Source organism: Ranitomeya variabilis, chromosome 5 (assembly GCF_051348905.1).
Source record: "Ranitomeya variabilis isolate aRanVar5 chromosome 5, aRanVar5.hap1, whole genome shotgun sequence".
NCBI classification, from domain to species: Eukaryota; Metazoa; Chordata; class Amphibia; order Anura; family Dendrobatidae; genus Ranitomeya; species Ranitomeya variabilis.
In genome coordinates, this window is record NC_135236.1 from 55,722,453 (window position 1) to 55,742,610 (window position 20,158).

General features: G+C 45.9%; 1 protein-coding gene across 4 annotated transcripts in view; it reads right to left on the minus strand.

Moving 5' to 3' along the window:
- PDE4A (phosphodiesterase 4A) overlaps nucleotides 1-20,158 on the minus strand; it is a 903,909-nt gene that overhangs the window by 109,055 nt on the left and 774,696 nt on the right. Inside the window, exon 1 of one of the 4 annotated variants that reach the window (XM_077262039.1) lies at nucleotides 7,693-8,550. The exons of the other annotated variants lie outside the window; for them this stretch is intronic. Coding sequence (XP_077118154.1) covers nucleotides 7,693-7,958 — 266 coding nt within the window. The 5' untranslated portion in view covers nucleotides 7,959-8,550. Of the gene's footprint in view, nucleotides 1-7,692; nucleotides 8,551-20,158 lie in introns of those variants that run through there. 4 annotated transcript variants of the gene reach the window in all.

Sequence of the window (20,158 nt, forward strand, 5' to 3'; positions counted from 1 at the left end):
AATACAGTTCCCCAGACATACATGCAGCACTGGCAAAACTCTTCACCCACATCCTAAACACCGGCTACTTCCCACAATGCTGGAATCAAGGTCTTATTACGCCCATCTACAAGAATGGAGACAGATCCCTCTGTAGTTTGCTGGACTGTATCGGTGTCAACAGCATTCTGGGAACACTGTTTAAAAGCATCATTAATAGAAAGATCATCACCTTCCTCACCCAGCGCGACATCCTCAGCAGAAGCCAAGCTGGGTTCATGCCAAACCACCACACTACCGATCACATCTACATCCTGCACAGCCTCATGAAGACCCACGTCCACAGCAAAAAACAGGGGAAAATATTTGCTTGCTTCGTGGACTTCAAGAAGGCATTTGACTTAGTTTGGCACCCTGGCTGTTTCTGAAACTCCTGGAAAGCAAAATAGGTGGCAGAACCTACGAAGTCATCAAGAGCTCATACACTGAGAACCGTTGCAGCATGAAGGTGAACGGGAAGCGGACAGCCTTCTTCCGGCAGGGCCACGGGGTCAGACAGGGCTGCAGCCTGAGCCCAACTCTATTCAACATCTACATAAATGGACTGGCAGCAGCCCTGGAATCCTCCTCCACCCCAGGCCTCAGTCTGCACTACCAAAAGGTGAAATTCCTGCTGTACGCAGATGACCTCCTGCTACTCTCCTCAACTGAGAGAGGCTCCAAGATAGCCTGGCAGTGCTGGAAACATTCAACACCACCTGGGCGATGCCCATCAACCAAAAGAAGACCAAAGTCATGGTGTTTCAGAAGAGGAACCAGAATAAAAACCCTCACATTAAATGGTTCCACACTGGAGAAGGCCAACAGCTATATACACGTTGGTCTGGAGCTAAGCCAAAACAGGAGCCTCAAGCAAGCAGCAGAGTCCTTGAAAGGAAAAGAGTGCAGAACCTTCTATGCCATCAGAAGACAACTATCACCTCAAACCACTGGTGAGAGTTTGGCTTAAGATATTTGATAGTGTCATCAATCCTATACTGCTGTATGGTAGCGAGGTTGGGGCCCAGCAACTTACCCAGACCACACAAAGTGGGATTCCAACCCAACCAAAGTCTTCCACCTGGAGTTCTGCAAATATCTCCTCCAAGCACATGGCAGCACCTCAAATATAGCCTGTTGGGCAGAGTTGGGCCGATTCCCCTTATGGCTAACTATAAACAAGAGGGTGCTATCACACCAGGCGCACATACAGTGCAGCAACCCCAGCTCCCACCATTATAAAGTCCTACTGAGCCAAAGCACGAACCCCAGTAGCCAGTCCCGCCAAAGTCAGAAACACAACCTGACAAAAGCCGAAATAAAGAAGATCTCAGAGAGCTGCAAGATGCAATACATAGAGGGTTGGCAGAGTGAATTAGAGAACTCCCAGAAACTCACTACCAGTCACTGCGGAGGGACTACACTCTGGCCCCATATCTGGAGAGGGTACATCACCCCAAAGACAGGCAGACCCTGAGTCTACACAGACTGAGTGCCCACAGTCTAGAGGTGGAAACGGTTTCACCGACAGACATACAAGCCACGGGAGACAGACTGTGCCAGCACTGCCAGCAGGGGGCACTGGAAGACGAGACCCACTTCCTGCTTCACCGCAACAAATACTCAGCAGTGAGGGCCTCCGACTTCCAGAGACTTTCCATTCACAATCTGGACTTCCCACCCATGGACGAGGAGAGGAAACTCTGCATCCTACTGGGGGAAGAGGAACCAACAGAGGAGGTCGAAGCCCAATATGTCACCATATGTCATAAGCTGAGAGGAGCTTAAAACCCCAAATGGACTACTATTTCCCAAATTGTGCCCCCAACACCCCATTCCCATAATCCCCAATCACCTCCCCTGTCACATTTATTTTCCTTGCTTTGGCAACACTTAATGTATTTTGGTCCTCCCAATAAAGCCTATTTGAGTTGAGTTAACTTTTGGGTTTTCATTGGCTGTAAGCCACAATCATCAACATTAACAGAAATAAACACTTGAAATAGATCACTCTGTAATGACTCCGTATAATATAGGAGTTTCACTTTTTGTATTGAAGAACTGAAATAAATTAACTTTTTGATGATATTCTAATTTTCTGAGAAGCACCTGTATATACTCCAACAAGAACTATTTCACCATTTAACCATATACGGATCTCTACTTATTTTAGGCGGAGTGCAAAAATACCATGACGTAGCAGGAGAGGATATATGGAGTAATAGGAGGAGATATAGGAGGATATATGGAGTAATAGGAGGAGATATAGGGGGATATATGGAGTAATAGGAGGAGATATAGGGGGATATATGGAGTAATAGGGGGAGATATAGGGAGGATATATGGGGTAATAGGAGGAGATATAGGAGGATATATGGAGTAATAGGAGGAGATATAGGAGGATATATGGAGTAATAGGAGGAGATATAGGGGGATATATGGAGTAATAGGAGGAGATATAGGAGGATATATGGAGTAATAGGAGGAGATATAGGAGGATATATGGAGTAATAGGAGGAGATATAGGGAGGATATATGGAGTAATAGGAGGAGATATAGGGGGATATATGGAGTAATAGGAGGAGATATAGGAGGATATATGGAGTAATAGGAGGAGATATAGGAGGATATATGGAGTAATAGGGGGAGATATAGGAGGATATATGGAGTAATAGGAGGAGATATAGGAGGATATATGGAGTAATAGGGGGAGATATAGGGAGGATATATGGAGTAATAGGAGGAGATATAGGAGGATATATGGAGTAATAGGAGGAGATATAGGGGGATATATGGAGTAATAGGAGGAGATATAGGAGGATATATGGAGTAATAGGGGGAGATATAGGAGGATATATGGAGTAACAGGAGGAGATATAGGAGGATATATGGAGTAATAGGGGGAGATATAGGGAGGATATATGGAGTAATAGGAGGAGATATAGGAGGATATATGGAGTAATAGGGGGAGATATAGGAGGATATATGGAGTAATAGGAGGAGATATATGGAGGATATATGGAGTAATAGGAGGAGATATAGGGAGGATATATGGAGTAATAGGAGGAGATATATGGAGGATATATGGAGTAATAGGAGGAGATATAGGGGGATATATGGAGTAATAGGGGGAGATATAGGAGGATATATGGAGTAATAGGAGGAGATATATGGAGGATATATGGAGTAATAGGAGGAGATATAGGGAGGATATATGGAGTAATAGGAGGAGATATATGGAGGATATATGGAGTAATAGGAGGAGATATAGGAGGATATATGGAGTAATAGGAGGAGATATAGGGAGGATATATGGAGTAATAGGAGGAGATATAGGGGGATATATGGAGTAATAGGGGGAGATATAGGGGGATATATGGAGTAATAGGAGGAGATATAGGAGGATATATGGAGTAATAGGGGGAGATATAGGAGGATATATGGAGTAATAGGAGGAGATATAGGAGGATATATGGAGTAATAGGGGGAGATATAGGGAGGATATATGGAGTAATAGGAGGAGATATAGGAGGATATATGGAGTAATAGGAGGAGATATAGGGGGATATATGGAGTAATAGGAGGAGATATAGGAGGATATATGGAGTAATAGGGGGAGATATAGGAGGATATATGGAGTAATAGGAGGAGATATAGGAGGATATATGGAGTAATAGGGGGAGATATAGGGAGGATATATGGAGTAATAGGAGGAGATATAGGAGGATATATGGAGTAATAGGGGGAGATATAGGAGGATATATGGAGTAATAGGAGGAGATATATGGAGGATATATGGAGTAATAGGAGGAGATATAGGGAGGATATATGGAGTAATAGGAGGAGATATATGGAGGATATATGGAGTAATAGGAGGAGATATAGGAGGATATATGGAGTAATAGGAGGAGATATAGGGAGGATATATGGAGTAATAGGAGGAGATATAGGGGGATATATTGAGTAATAGGAGGAGATATAGGGAGGATATATGGAGTAATAGGAGGAGATATAGGAGGATATATGGAGTAATAGGAGGAGATATAGGGAGGATATATGGAGTAATAGGAGGAGATATAGGGAGGATATATGGAGTAATAGGAGGAGATATAGGAGGATATATGGAGTAATAGGAGGAGATATAGGGAGGATATATGGAGTAATAGGAGATATAGGGGGATATATGGAGTAATAGGAGGAGATATAGGAGGATATATGGAGTAATGGGAGGAGATATAGGAGGATATATGGAGTAATAGGAGGAGATATAGGGAGGATATATGGAGTAATAGGAGGAGATATAGGAGGATATATGGAGTAATAGGGGGAGATATAGGGAGGATATATGGAGTAATAGGAGGAGATATAGGGGGATATATGGAGTAATAGGAGGAGATATAGGGGGATATATGGAGTAATAGGAGGAGATATAGGAGGATATATGGAGTAATAGGAGGAGATATAGGGGGATATATGGAGTAATAGGAGGAGATATAGGGAGGATATATGGAGTAATAGGAGGAGATATAGGGGGATATATGGAATAATAGGAGGAGATATAGGGGGATATATGGAGTAATAGGAGGAGATATAGGGGGATATATGGAGTAATAGGAGGAGATATAGGGGGATATATGGAGTAATAGGAGGAGATATAGGAGAATATATGGAGTAATAGGGGGAGATATAGGGAGGATATATGGAGTAATAGGAGGAGATATAGGAGGATATATGGAGTAATAGGAGGAGATATAGGAGGATATATGGAGTAATAGGGGGAGATATAGGGGGATATATGGAGTAATAGGAGGAGATATAGGAGGATATATGCGGTAATAGGAGGAGATATAGGGAGGATATATGGAGTAATAGGAGGAGATATAGGGGGATATATGGGGTAATAGGAGGAGATATAGGGGGATATATGGAGTAATAGGAGGAGATATAGGGAGGATATATGGAGTAATAGGAGGAGATATAGGGGGATATATGGGGTAATAAGGGGAGATATAGGGGGATATATGGGGTAATAGGAGGAGATATAGGAGGATATATGGAGTAATAGGGGGAGATATAGGGAGGATATATGGAGTAATAGGAGGAGATATAGGGAGGATATATGGAGTAATAGGAGGAGATATAGGGAGGATATATGGAGTAATAGGAGGAGATATAGGGGGATATATGGAGTAATAGGAGGAGATATAGGGAGGATATATGGAGTAATAGGAGGAGATATAGGAGGATATATGGAGTAATAGGAGGAGATATAGGAGGATATATGGAGTAATAGGAGGAGATATAGGAGGATATATGGAGTAATAGGGGGAGATATACGGAGGATATATGGAGTAATAGGAGGAGATATAGGAGGATATATGGGGTAATAGGAGGAGATATAGGGAGGATATATGGAGTAATAGGGGGAGATATAGGGGGATATATGGAGTAATAGGAGGAGATATAGGAGGATATATGGAGTAATAGGGGGAGATATAGGGGGGTATATGGAGTAATAGGGGAGATATAGGAGGATATATGGAGTAATAGGAGGATATATAGGGAGGATATATGGAGTAATAGGGGGAGATATAGGAGGATATGTGGAGTAATAGGAGGAGATATAGGAGGATATATGGAGTAATAGGAGGAGATATAGGAGGATATATGGAGTAATAGGAGGAGATATAGGAGGATATATGGAGTAATAGGAGGAGATATAGGAGGATATATGGAGTAATAGGGGGAGATATACGGAGGATATATGGAGTAATAGGAGGAGATATAGGAGGATATATGGGGTAATAGGAGGAGATATAGGAGGATATATGGAGTAATAGGGGGAGATATACGGAGGATATATGGAGTAATAGGAGGAGATATAGGAGGATATATGGGGTAATAGGAGGAGATATAGGAGGATATATGGAGTAATAGGAGGAGATATAGGAGGATATATGGAGTAATAGGAGGAGATATAGGAGGATATATGGGGTAATAGGAGGAGATATAGGGAGGATATATGGAGTAATAGGGGGAGATATAGGGGGGTATATGGAGTAATAGGGGAGATATAGGAGTATATATGGAGTAATAGGAGGAGATATAGGGAGGATATGTGGAGTAATAGGAGGAGATATAGGGGGATATATGGAGTAATAGGAGGAGATATAGGAGGATATATGGAGTAATAGGAGGAGATATAGGAGGATATATGGAGTAATAGGAGGAGATATAGGAGGATATATGGAGTAATAGGAGGAGATATAGGAGGATATATGGAGTAATAGGAGGAGATATAGGAGGATATATGGAGTAATAGGAGGAGATATAGGAGGATATATGGAGTAATAGGAGGAGATATAGGAGGATATATGGAGTAATAGGAGGAGATATAGGAGGATATATGGAGTTATAGGAGGAGATATAGGAGGATATATGGAGTAATAGGAGGAGATATAGGAGGATATATGGGGTAATAGGAGGAGATATAGGAGGATATATGGAGTAATAGGAGGAGATATAGGAGGATATATGGAGTAATAGGAGGAGATATAGGAGGATATATGGAGTAATAGGGGGAGATATAGGAGGATATATGGAGTAATAGGAGGAGATATAGGGGGATATATGGAGTAATAGGGGGAGATATAGGGAGGATATATGGAGTAATAGGAGGAGATATAGGGGGATATATGGAGTAATAGGAGGAGATATAGGGAGGATATATGGAGTAATAGGAGGAGATATAGGGGGATATATGGAGTAATAGGAGGAGATATAGGGGGATATATGGAGTAATAGGAGGAGATATAGGGAGGATATATGGAGTAATAGGAGGAGATATAGGGGGATATATGGAGTAATAGGAGGAGATATAGGGGGATATATGGAGTAATAGGAGGAGATATAGGAGGATATATGGAGTAATAGGAGGAGATATAGGAGGATATATGGAGTAATAGGAGGATATATAGGAGGATATATGGAGTAATAGGAAGAGATATAGGAGGATATATGGAGTAATAGGAGGAGATATAGGAGGATATATGGAGTAATAGGAGGAGATATAGGGGGATATATGGAGTAATAGGAGGAGATATAGGAGGATATATGGAGTAATAGGAGGAGATATAGGAGGGATATATGGAGTAATAGGAGGAGATATAGGAGGATATATGGAGTAATAGGAGGAGATATAGGGAGGATATATGGAGTAATAGGAGGAGATATAGGAGGATATATGGAGTAATAGGGGGAGATATAGGAGGATATATGGAATAATAGGAGGAGATATAGGAGGATATATGGAGTAATAGGAGGAGATATAGGGAGGATATATGGAGTAATAGGAGGAGATATAGGAGGATATATGGAGTAATAGGAGGAGATATAGGAGGATATATGGAATAATAGGAGGAGATATAGGAGGATATATGGAGTAATAGGAGGAGATATAGGGAGGATATATGGAGTAATAGGGGGAGATATAGGGAGGATATATGGAGTAATAGGAGGAGATATAGGGGGATATATGGAGTAATAGGGGGAGATATAGGAGGATATATGGAGTAATAAGGGAGATATAGGGAGGATATAAAGTTTTGATATTCAAGTCATATTACTCCATATTGCATAACAGTAGTAGTTTGAAGTAGCATTTATCTTTCTCACCAAAACTGAAGGCTCCGGTGTTTGCGGAATTCCCGAATACTCCTATTGATTCGCAATTTCTTCAGGTAGGTCGGGGAAGAACATGGGAAAAATACAGGAGACTGAGGAGATTTTTCTTGGCTCTTCAGTCGCAGAATTGGGGGCTCAGCACTTGCAGGAAGAAACGCATCGTCCTCTTGAGTGCTCATGGTGGATGTTCTCTCCGGGATAGTGGGTAAGATGCCCTTTTTCTGGCCAGAGACCGCCTGAGGCTCAGACTCCCCCATAACAAGGCTGGATCGGCAAGTCTATAGGTGAATGTATAGCAGTAGACACATGCACCCTGCCTGACAGATACTTCTGCGAATCCGACCAGCAAGACGTTCAACTGTTTAGCTTAAGTGTCTGTAACGAGGCAGAAGTTTTACGCAGCAGACCCCAATGACAGGTGGAGACCTCCTGTTCTTCTGCAGGTTCAATCCCAGGAGTTGAGGGATTATGGGATCTACTGCTGCTCCCTCACATGAAGGAAATAGCTGAGGAAAATTGCACAGAAGTGTGCGTGATCAGGCGAGAGACGTGTTACTCACACCACTCGCAAGATAAAAATACTCTCCAGCGCTCCCCCCTTACTCCAATCTTCTGCTCCTCCAGCTTTCTGCCCTTACAAGACTCAACAGGTGAGCTTCGGCTCCTCGCTGGGTACAAGGAGCGCCAACGCAAAGTGTGACTTCTGTGCAATGAGGGCGCCGCAGAAAGCCACTGCTTGTCAACCAAGTTCCGTATGTCTGACCCAAGCTGCTTCCGTCTGAGAAAGCAGAAGAAGGGGAGAAAGCGATAAGGAGAGAGGGAGGAGGAAGGAGACAGAGAACGAGAGAATGAGGAACAGAGAAGACAGTGGTAGATCTAAGAGGAGAGCGTGAGACATAAGGAGGAGAATGCAAGAAAGGAGGAGGAGTGTAGTAGTTATGAGCAGCCGAGTATTAGACATGAAGAGCAGTAGTTATCGAGGAATAATATTTATAGAAAGAGAAAGATGCAAAAACAAGACCAAGGAAAATGGATGCCCCCATATTAATTAAATAAACACATCACACAGGATAATACCTAAAAAGTGCAAGGGGACAAGCTTACCCAGGTCTGTGAGACAGAGAGGTGGTCACCCCAAGAGGTGTCCCATTCTCTTAGCATTTGATATGCAGCTGGGTTGGTTTCTATGATAGGAAGAGTAGTAGTTATAATGAGGAGTAGTAGTTCTAGGAAGTAGAATATTAGCTATAAGGTGGAGAGTAATGGAGGTTAAGCGGAAAGTGATGGATGTAAGGAGAAGACGAGTGTTGTATGAAAGGCGGAGAATAATGGATGTAAGGAGGAGAGTAATGGAAGTAGGAAGGAGAGTAATGGATGTGAGGAGAGTGCTGGATGTAAGGCAGAGAGTGCTGGATGTAAGGCGGAGAGTAACGGCTGTAAGGAGGAATGTGCTGGATGTAATGCAGAGAGTAGTGGATGTAAGAAGGAGAGTGCTGCATGTAAGGAGGAGAGTAACGCCTGTAAGGAGGAGAGTATTAGCTATGAAGCGTGGAGTATCAGCTGTAAAGTGGGAAGTATTAGACATAGGGGGGAGGGTTGGTTATGAGAAGGAAACTGTTCACCGCACATGTGGAAGCAAAGGACTTGTACAGTAAAAATGTGTGATCTCATCAGGGTAAGACCTGACTTGTACTTTGATGATGGGATGTATGTGTAACACCCCAGGAAGCCGGCTGTTACAGTGGTGTCGCTTTCCTTTCGGGGAGGGTGATGCCATTCCTGGAAGCGAGGAAAATCCCTTTAACAGGTAGCACAATACATGCAACATGTTCTGATTCCAGGTTAGAAGGGTGAGCTCTGAACCCGGTTTCAGGGAAGATTCCCCAGATATATATATTCTGGCTTGGAGGAGGAGTTAGTTCTGTCTGGAGTTTGGGTCAGACAGTCAGTTGGAGGAGAGGAGGAGTGAGGAAAAGAGCTGGGGCCGTGCAGCCATGTGGTGCTGCAGCTCCAGGCCAGAGAGGAGGAGTTGCATCTATAGAACAGGCCAGAGCGGAGAAGCACAGGAGAATTAAGGAGCTGGAAGGGAACTGCGACTGAGCTCTTTCTATGATGGAGCGCAGGAACCGGGCACCGGGAGCCCGAGGCTGTGTGGAACTGTATGTCCCATAGCAGAACCTGGAGGGCAGAAGATTCTAAGTCGTCTGTCCACACCCATACCCGAAGGCACAGCAACATACAGAGCCCGAAGTCATCTTAGAGACACCTGTAAAAAGGCTCCCATTGCCTACCATGCGGGTACTGTATTAGGAAAGGGAAAGAGAACCTTGTGTGGAGCCATAGGCAGCAAGGGACTCACCTTACAGCGCAAGAAGGAAGGCTTACAACCTCACCTGGAAAGAGGGATTCATAATCGCTTCCAAGCCGACCGGGCCTCATTCACACCTGTTACCGGTACACTGGACTGTGGCAGTGAATCACCAGTAAACAGGTAAAGAGACTGCAACCCTGTGTCCTCTGATTATTTCTGGACCACATTATCTCTGCCAAATACATCGGGAGCCCTCGGGACTCAGCTTCACCCCTTTAAGCAGCGTCGGTCTCCTCTGACCAAATACTACAGGTGGCGTCACAAACATTCTTATTTCTACCAACCCTTTTAAATTCCTTTCCTTTTACTTTTACCGGGTCACTGCCACCGTGACCACCCCTTTCACAACCACCAGACCCGGCCTGAGTACCCCCAGGGCCCTAGCGGTCCATGAATGTGGGATCAGCATATATTTGCAGCAGCTGGCAGTAAAGCATCACTGACAACTCGCCCAGCACAGCGAGGGGTAACCACAGCGTTGGGACAAAGCCAAACAGGAACATGTTAAGACTAGAAGAGTTTACACAGAAATTCCCAGGAAAGTGAATGAGTGACTCCATCAGACACTGGAGTTACACATCTCCAGGAAGCCCGATAGTGGCTTGTGAATACCATCAACCTAACCCTGGTGCTGACCTGAAAAAGATGTATGACAGCGGCCTGACGATACTGGCAGGTGTAACCCAGCACTGTGACTAAGGTCAGCTCTGCACAGCCGGACCTAAATAGCTAAATTTACACTGCAAGGAACAAAGGGGCCATACCTGTCCTAAAGCTACTTGAGCACGGTCATGTAGGTCCCTTGTGTCTGTGGTGGGAGGAGCAGACTCCATGTCACATAGCTCCTCCCTCTTGACTGTCACCCTGCAGTGGGAGGTGCAGACCCATGTCACATAGCTCCCGCCTTCTGTCATTCTGCCTTGGGAGGAGCAGACTCCATGTCACATAGCTCCTCCCTCCTGACTGTCAGCCTGCGGTGGGAGGTGCAGACCCCATGTCACATAGTTCCTCCCTCCAGTGTCACCCTGCGGTGGGAGGTGCAGACCGCATGTCACATAGCTCCTCCCTCCAGTGTCACCCTGTGGTGGGTGGAGCAAACTCCATGGCACATAGCTCCTCCCTCCTGTCACCCTGTGGTGGGTGGAGCTGACTCCATGGCACATAGCTCCTCCTTCCTGAATGTCACCTCATTATGCAAAGAACTAATGCCATTTCATACACAAGCTACTCTCTCTTGAACATAATAACCGAGATGCAGGTTTTAATTATGAGTAAATGCAGAATTCAGGACTTGGCAGGAAAATAGAGGGGATGGAATATCATGTAATGAAATTCATCTGTGGAAATGGGAAGAAGAAATGAAGCTTTGGATTTCCTCCATCCCTTTCTTCACAGGGACAGCTAGAGGGTAAACTACAAGTTGGCACAAGATGGCTCACAGAGCAGGAACAGCCATAGCACACAAAGATCTCCATTAACAAGCTTCCTTTGTGAGGACCCATAAACTTAGAATACTTACAAATGTAGCGCCCCCAGCAGGGGCGTCACAAGAATTCATGGCACCCCACTGCAAATTAAGAAATAAGGTCACGACCTGATCCACAATAACCTGTTCTGTAATGATGCAAACGATGGCCTTAATGTGATTGTGGGGTCCGAGCTGCAGGGGCTGGCACAGCAGAGTCATCCTAAACAGCACGGAGGGTTCTGCCACATCTCAGGCTATCCACTTAAAAATCCATTCGTTCTGAACCACGCTCAACATTTCTGAGAAAACATACTTTGGGGAATGAGATAGGCCCAGGGAGAAGAGAAGGAAAAGGGAGAAAGAAAGGGTCTGCAAGTGTGTAGGTTCGGGGGAGAAGAAAGAGTCTGGGCAGAGAGGAGAGGGAGAAGGTAGGGGAGTCTGGGCGCGGAGGAGAGGGAGAAGACAGGGGAGTCTGGGTGCGGAGGAGAGGGAGAAGGTAGAGATTCTGGGCACAGGGGTGAACGAGAAGGTAGGGGAGTCTGGGTGCAGAGGAGAGGGAGAAGGAAGAGAGTGGGTGTGGAGGAGGGGGAGAAGGTAGGGGAGTCTGGGTGAGGGGGAGAGGGCGAAGGTAGGGTAGTCTGGGCGCGGGGGAGAGGGAGAAGGTAGAGATTCTGGGAACGGAGAGGGAGAAGGTAGGGGAGTCTGGTTGCAGAGGAGAGGGAGAAGGAAGAGAGTGGGTGCGGAGGAGGGGGAGAAGGTAGGGATTTTGGGTGCCAGAGAAGGTAGGGAGTCTGGGCGCCGGGGGGAGGGAGAAGGTAGGGATCCTGGGTGCGGGGGAGAGGGAGAATGTAGAGATTCTTGGTACAGGGGATAGGGAAAAATGTAGGAGTCTGGGCGCAGGGGAGAGGGAGAAGGTAGAGATTCTGGTCACAGGGGAGAGGGAGAAGGTAGAGATTCTGGTCACAGGGGAGAGGGAGAAGGTAGAGATTCTGGTCACAGGGGAGAGGGAGAAGGTAGGAGTCTGGGCGCAGGGGAGAGGGAGAAGGTAGAGATTCTGGGCACAGGGGAGAGGGAGAAGGTAGAGATTCTGGTCACAGGGGAGAGGGAGAAGGTAGGAGTCTGGGCGCAGGGAAGAGGGAGAAGGTAGGGATTCTGGGCACAGGGGAGAGGGAGAAGGTAGAGATTCTGGGCACAGGGGAGAGGGAGAAGGTAGGAGTCTGGGCGCAGGGGAGAGGGAGAAGGTAGGGATTCTGGGCGCGGGGGAGAGGGAGAAGGTAGGGAGTCTGCGCACAGGGGAGAGGGAGAAGGTAGAGATTCTGGTCACAGGGGAGAGGGAGAAGGTAGAGATTCTGGTCACAGGGGAGAGGGAGAAGGTAGGAGTCTGGGCGCAGGGGAGAGGGAGAAGGTAGGGATTCTGAGCACAGGGGAGAGGGAGAAGGTAGAGATTCTGGTCACAGGGGAGAGGGAGAAGGTAGGAGTCTGGGCGCAGGGGAGAGGGAGAAGGTAGGGATTCTGGGCACAGGGGAGAGGGAGAAGGTAGGGAGTCTGGGCGTAGGGGAGAGGGAGAAGGTAGGGATTCTGGGCACGAGGGAGAAGGAGAAGGAAGACCATCTGGGAACGGTTAAGGATGAAAATGGTTCGGACACAGGGTCGAGAGAAAAGAAAAGGAGTCTGGGCACAGGAGAGAGGGAGAAGAAAAAGAGTCTGGATGTGGGGAAAAGGGAGATGGAACAGAGTCTGGGCGTAGGGGAGAGGGATACGGTGGAAGAGGGAGACAGAAAAGAGTCCTGGTATGTAGCAGAGGGCATATGGGAAAGGGAGAAGGAAATGGGTACGGGCGCGGGGAAGAACAAGAGCGGTCCAGGCACAAGGAAGAGTCAGTCAGTCAAACAGAGTTGGGTGGGACTAGCCGAGTGGGCTCTTCATCTTGGTGCCTAGCTCAACTTTCGACCTGTTTTCTAATACAAACCCTCATTCTTGGGTAGAGATGCCATAAAATCTTGTTCACCCCATTAAGATGTGACAGATATTGGATGGAAGATCTGGGGTGCAATTGAAGGTTTAACTCGACAGTCATCGGTGACCATATATCATACACAGATGAACCTCAGCACATATAGGATATTAATGAAACTAAAAAAAATGTTTTCGCCATTTCACCTCTCATGCAAAACATGTGATGCAGGTATGACAATATATATATATATATATATATATATATATATATATATATATATATATATATATATATATATATATATATATATATACACTCACCGGCCACTTTATTAGGTACACCATGCTAGTAACGGGTTGGACCCCTTTTGCCTTCAGAACTGCCTCAATTCTTCGTGGCATAGATTCAACAAGGTGCTGGAAGCATTCCTCAGAGATTTTGGTCCATATTGACATGATGGCATCACACAGTTGCCGCAGATTTGTCGGCTGCACATCCCAAAGATGCTCCATACAAGGCAGGATGGATCCATGCTTTCATGTTGTTTACGCCAAATTCTGACCCTACCATCCGAATGTCGCAGCAGAAATCGAGACTCATCAGACCAAGCAACGTTTTTCCAATCTTCTACTGTCCAATTTCGATGAGCTTGTACAAATTGTAGCCTCAGTTTCCTGTTCTTAGCTGAAAGGAGTGGTACCCGGTGTGGTCTTCTGCTGCTGTAGCCCATCTGCCTCAAAGTTCGACGCACTGTGCGTTCAGAGATGCTCTTAGGCCTACCTTGGTTGTAACGGGTGGCGATTTGAGTCACTGTTGCCTTTCTATCAGCTCGAACCAGTCTGCCCATTCTCCTCTGACCTCTGGCATCAACAAGGCATTTCCGCCCACAGAACTGCCGCTCACTGGATTTTTTTTCTTTTTCGGGCCATTCTCTGTAAACCCTAGAGATGGTTGTGCGTGAAAATCCCAGTAGATCAGCAGTTTCTGAAATACTCAGACCAGCCCTTCTGGCACCAACAACCATGCCACGTTCAAAGGCACTCAAATCACCTTTCTTCCCCATACTGATGCTCGGTTTGAACTGCAGGAGATTGTCTTGACCATGTCTACATGCCTAAATGCACTGAGCTGCCGCCATGTGATTGGCTGATTAGAAATTAAGTGTTAACAAGAAGTTGGACAGGTGTACCTGATAAAGTGGCCAGTGAGTGTATATATATATATATATATTTACATACACAGTATGTCATAAACGTGAGCACACCCTTTATTTATCACCCTTCACATAATTGTAATTAGTTTATTATATCTTTTCATTGGACAACACTGAAGATCTGACACTTTGATACAATGTGCAGTAGTCAGTGTACAGCTTCTATAACAGTGCAGGAAGTGGAAGTCTTGGAGGTGTGTTTTGGGGTTGTTAACATTTTGGAATACTGCTCTGCTGCTCAGTTTCTGAAGGGAGGGGATCATGCTCTGCTTCAGTATGTCACAGTACATGGTGGCATTAATGGTTCCCTCAATGAACTGTAGCTCCCCACAGCCGTCAGCACTCATGCAGCCCCAAACCATTACACTCCCACCACCATGCTTGACTGTAGGCAGGACACTTGTCTTTGTACTCCTCCCCTGGTTGACCCCACACAAGTTTGACATCTGGACCACATAAGTTTATCTTGGTTTCATGTTAGCACAGGATATTGTTCCAGTAATCCATGTCTGCTTGTCTTCAGCAAAGTGGTTGTGGGCTTTCTGGTGCATCTTTAGAAGAGGTTCCTTCTGGGATGACGGATGCAGTCAGCATGGTATGGTCTGAGCACCATCAGGCAGACCCCTGTTATGACCCCAATGGCAGAGGGTCTCAGAAATAATTTCTAAGTCTGCAAACACAAAAAACCAGCTCATAGGGCAGTGGTAACTGGGCTGACCATATATCTAATCCTAGCACCACAAATAACAGCAGCCGGGGAACGTTCCTACGTTGGTTCTAGACGTCTCGCGCCAGCCGGAGAACTAGCTAACCCTAGAAGGGAAAAGAAAGACCTTTCTTGCCTCCAGAGAATAGACCCCAAAAGTTGGATACAAGCCCCCAACAAATAATAACGGTGAGGTAAGAGGAAAAGACAAACATAAGAATGAGCTAGGTATTTAGCAAAGAGAGGCCCACTAGCTAATAGCAGAATATAGAAAGATAACTTATAGGGTCAGCAAAAACCCTATCAAAAATATCCACACTGGAAATTCAAGTACCCCCGAACCGTCTAACGGCCCGGGGGGAGAACACCAGCCCCCTAGAGCTTCCAGCAAGATCAGGAATCACATTTAGTACAAGCTGGACAAAAATGAGAGCAAGCAAATAACCCAAAAAACAAAGAAGCAGGACTTAGCTTAATATTGCACGAACCAGGACCAGCAGATAGGAGCAAACAGAATGTGTCTGATTACAACGATGCCAGGCACTGGACTAAGGTTCCAGGAGGTTTATATAGCAACACCCCTGAAGTAACGACCCAGCTGGGTGCAAACTGAGGGAAGAAAATCCCAGAGTCATATCACTAGTAACCACAAGAGGGAGCCAAAAAGTCTAATTCACAACAGTACCCCCCCCTTAAGGAGGGGTCACCGAACCCTCACCAAGACCACCAGGGCGATCAGGATGAGCAGCGTGAAAGGCACAAACTAAATCGGCCGCATGCACATCAGAGGCAACCACCCAGGAATTATCCTCCTGACCATAGCCCTTCCACTTGACCAAATACTGAAGCCTCCGTCTGGAGAGACGAGAATCCAAGATCTTCTCAACCACGTACTCCAACCCGCCCTCAACCAACACCAGAGCAGGAGGCTCAGCAGAAGGAACCACAGGCACAACGTAGCGTCGCAACAAAGACCTATGGAACACGTTGTGAATGGCAAACGAAACCGGAAGATCCAAGCGAAAGGACACTGGATTAAGGATTTCCAATATCTTGTAAGGACCGATGAAGCGAGGCTTAAATTTAGGAGAGGAGACCTTCATAGGAACAAATCGAGAAGACAGCCACACCAAATCCCCAACACGAAGTCGGGGACCCACACCGCGGCGGCGGTTGGCAAAACGCTGAGCCTTCTCCTGTGACAATTTTAAGTTGTCCACCACATGATTCCAGATCTGCTGCAACCTATCCACCACAGAATCCACCCCAGGACAGTCAGAAGGCTCCACATGTCCCGAGGAAAAACGAGGATGGAAACCAGAGTTGCAGAAAAATGGCGAAACCAAAGTAGTGGAACTAGCCCGATTATTAAGGGCAAACTCAGCCAACGGCAAGAAGGTCACCCAATCATCCTGATCTGCCGAAACAAAACACCTAAAGTAAGCCTCCAGAGTCTGATTAGTTCGCTCAGTTTGTCCATTAGTCTGAGGATGAAAGGCAGACGAGAACGACAAATCAATGCCCATCCTAGCACAAAAGGATCGCCAGAACCTGGAAACAAACTGGGATCCTCTGTCAGACACAATATTCTCAGGAATGCCGTGTAAACGAACCACATTCTGAAGGAACACAGGAACCAGATCGGAAGAGGAAGGCAGCTTAGGCAAAGGCACCAAATGGACCATTTTCGAAAAGCGATCACATACCACCCAGATGACAGACATACCCCGAGACACCGGGAGATCAGAAATGAAATCCATGGAAATATGTGTCCAAGGCCTCTTCGGGACAGGCAAGGGCAAGAGCAACCCGCTGGCACGAGAACAGCAAGGCTTAGCTCGAGCACAAGTCCCACAGGACTGCACAAATGACCGCACATCCCGTGACAAGGAAGGCCACCAAAAGGACCTAGCCACCAGATCTCTGGTGCCAAAAATTCCCGGATGACCTGCCAACACCGAGGAATGAACCTCGGAAATGACTCTGCTGGTCCACTTATCAGGAACAAACAGTCTGTCAGGTGGACAAGAGTCAGGTCTACCAGCCTGAAATCTCTGCAACACACGTCGCAAATCAGGAGAAATGGCCGACAAGATAACTCCCTCTTTAAGAATACCAACAGGTTCTGTGACTCCAGGAGAGTCAGGCACAAAGCTCCTTGAAAGAGCATCAGCCTTCACATTCTTTGAACCTGGTAAATACGAGACCACAAAGTCAAAACGGGAGAAAAACAATGACCAGCGGGCCTGTCTAGGATTCAGGCGTTTAGCAGACTCGAGATACATCAAATTTTTGTGATCAGTCAAGACCACCACACGATGCTTAGCACCCTCGAGCCAATGACGCCACTCCTCAAATGCCCACTTCATGGCCAGTAACTCCCGATTGCCAACATCATAATTCCGCTCAGCAGGCGAAAACTTCCTAGAGAAGAAAGCACATGGTCTCATTACCGAGCAACCAGGGCCTCTCTGTGACAAAACAGCCCCTGCCCCAATCTCAGAAGCATCCACTTCGACCTGAAAAGGAAGTGAGACATCAGGCTGGCACAAAACAGGTGCCGAAGTAAACCGGCGCTTCAACTCCTGGAACGCCTCCACGGCTGCAGGAGCCCAGTTAGCAACATCAGAACCTTTCTTGGTCATATCCGTCAAAGGTTTAACAACGCTAGAAAAATTAGCGATAAAACAACGGTAGAAGTTAGCAAAACCCAAGAACTTCTGAAGACTCTTAACTGACGAGGGTTGAGTCCACTCATGAATAGCTCGGACCTTGACTGGGTCCATCTCCACAGCAGAAGGGGAAAAAATAAACCCCAAAAAGGGAACCTTCTGTACTCCAAAGAGACACTTTGAGCCTTTAACAAACAAAGCATTCTCACGCAAAACCTGAAACACCATCCTGACCTGCTCCACATGTGAGTCCCAATCTTCAGAGAAAACCAGAATATCATCCAGATAAACAATCATAAATTTATCCAGATACTTCCGGAAAATATCATGCATTAAGGACTGAAACACTGAGGGAGCATTAGAGAGCCCAAAAGGCATCACCAAGTACTCAAAATGACCTTCGGGCGTATTAAATGCAGTCTTCCATTCATCACCTTGCTTAATGCGCACAAGGTTGTACGCACCACGAAGATCTATCTTGGTGAACCACTTGGCACCCTTAATCCGGGCAAACAAGTCCGACAACAGAGGCAAAGGATACTGAAATTTTACAGTGATTTTATTCAGTAGCCGATAGTCAATACAAGGTCTCAAAGATCCGTCCTTCTTGGCCACAAAAAAGAATCCTGCACCAAGAGGGGAAGAGGATGGACGGATATGCCCCTTCTCCAGAGACTCCTTGATATACGAACGCATTGCGGCATGCTCAGGTACAGACAGATTAAATAATCTTCCCTTAGGAAATTTACTATCTGGGATCAAATCTATGGCGCAGTCACAGTCCCTATGAGGAGGCAGAGCACTGGATCTGGACTCGCTGAATACATCCTGATAATCAGACAAATACTCAGGAACTTCCGAAGGAGTAGAGGAAGCAATAGACACCGGCGGGGAATCAGCATGAATTCCCTGACAGCCCCAACTTGACACAGACATTGCCTTCCAATCCAAGACTGGATTGTGGGTCTGTAACCATGGCAGACCCAAAACGACCAAATCATGCATTTTATGCAGAACAAGAAAACGAATCACCTCCCGATGTTCAGGAGTCATGCACATGGTCACCTGCGTCCAAAACTACGGTTTATTTTCCGCCAATGGCGTAGCATCAATACCTCTAAGAGGAATAGGATTTACTAATGGTTCAAGAACAAAACCACAGCGCTTGGCAAATGACAGATCCATAAGACTCAGGGCAGCACCTGAATCCACAAACGCCATAACAGGGTAAGAAGACAAAGAGCAAATTAAAGTCACAGACAAAATAAATTTAGGTTGCAAATTACCAATGGCGACAGGACTAACAACCCTTGTTAGGCGTTTAGAGCATGCTGATATAACATGTGTAGAATCACCACAGTAAAAACACAACCCATTCTGACGTCTATGATTTTTCCGCTCATTTCTAGTCTGAATTCTATCACATTGCATTAAATCAGGTGTTTGTTCAGACAACACCACCAGAGGATTAGCGGTTTTGCGCTCCCGCAAACGCCGGTCAATTTGAATAGCCAGCGCCATAGAATCATTCAGACTTGTAGGAATGGGGAAACCCACCATCACATTCTTAATGGCTTCAGAAAGGCCATTTCTGAAATTTGCGGCCAGAGCACACTCATTCCACTGAGTAAGCACGGACCATTTCCGAAATTTTTGGCAATACACTTCAGCTTCATCCTGACCCTGAGAAATAGCCAGCAAGGCTTTTTCTGCCTGAATTTCAAGATTGGGTTCCTCGTAAAGCAATCCGAGCGCCAGAAAAAACGCATCAATATTTGCCAATGCCGGATCTCCTGGCGCTAGCGAGAAAGCCCAATTCTGAGGGTCGCCCCGTAAAAAAGAAATAACAATTTTAACTTGCTGAGCTGAATCTCCAGATGAACGGGGTCTCAGAGAAAGAAACAATTTACAATTATTCTTGAAATTCCTAAACCTAAATCGGTCTCCAGAAAACAATTCCGGAATAGGTATTTTAGGTTCAGACATAGGACTACTGGTAACAAAATCTTGTATGCCCTGCACACGAGCTGCCAGCTGGTCTACACTTGTAATCAAGGTCTGGACATTCAT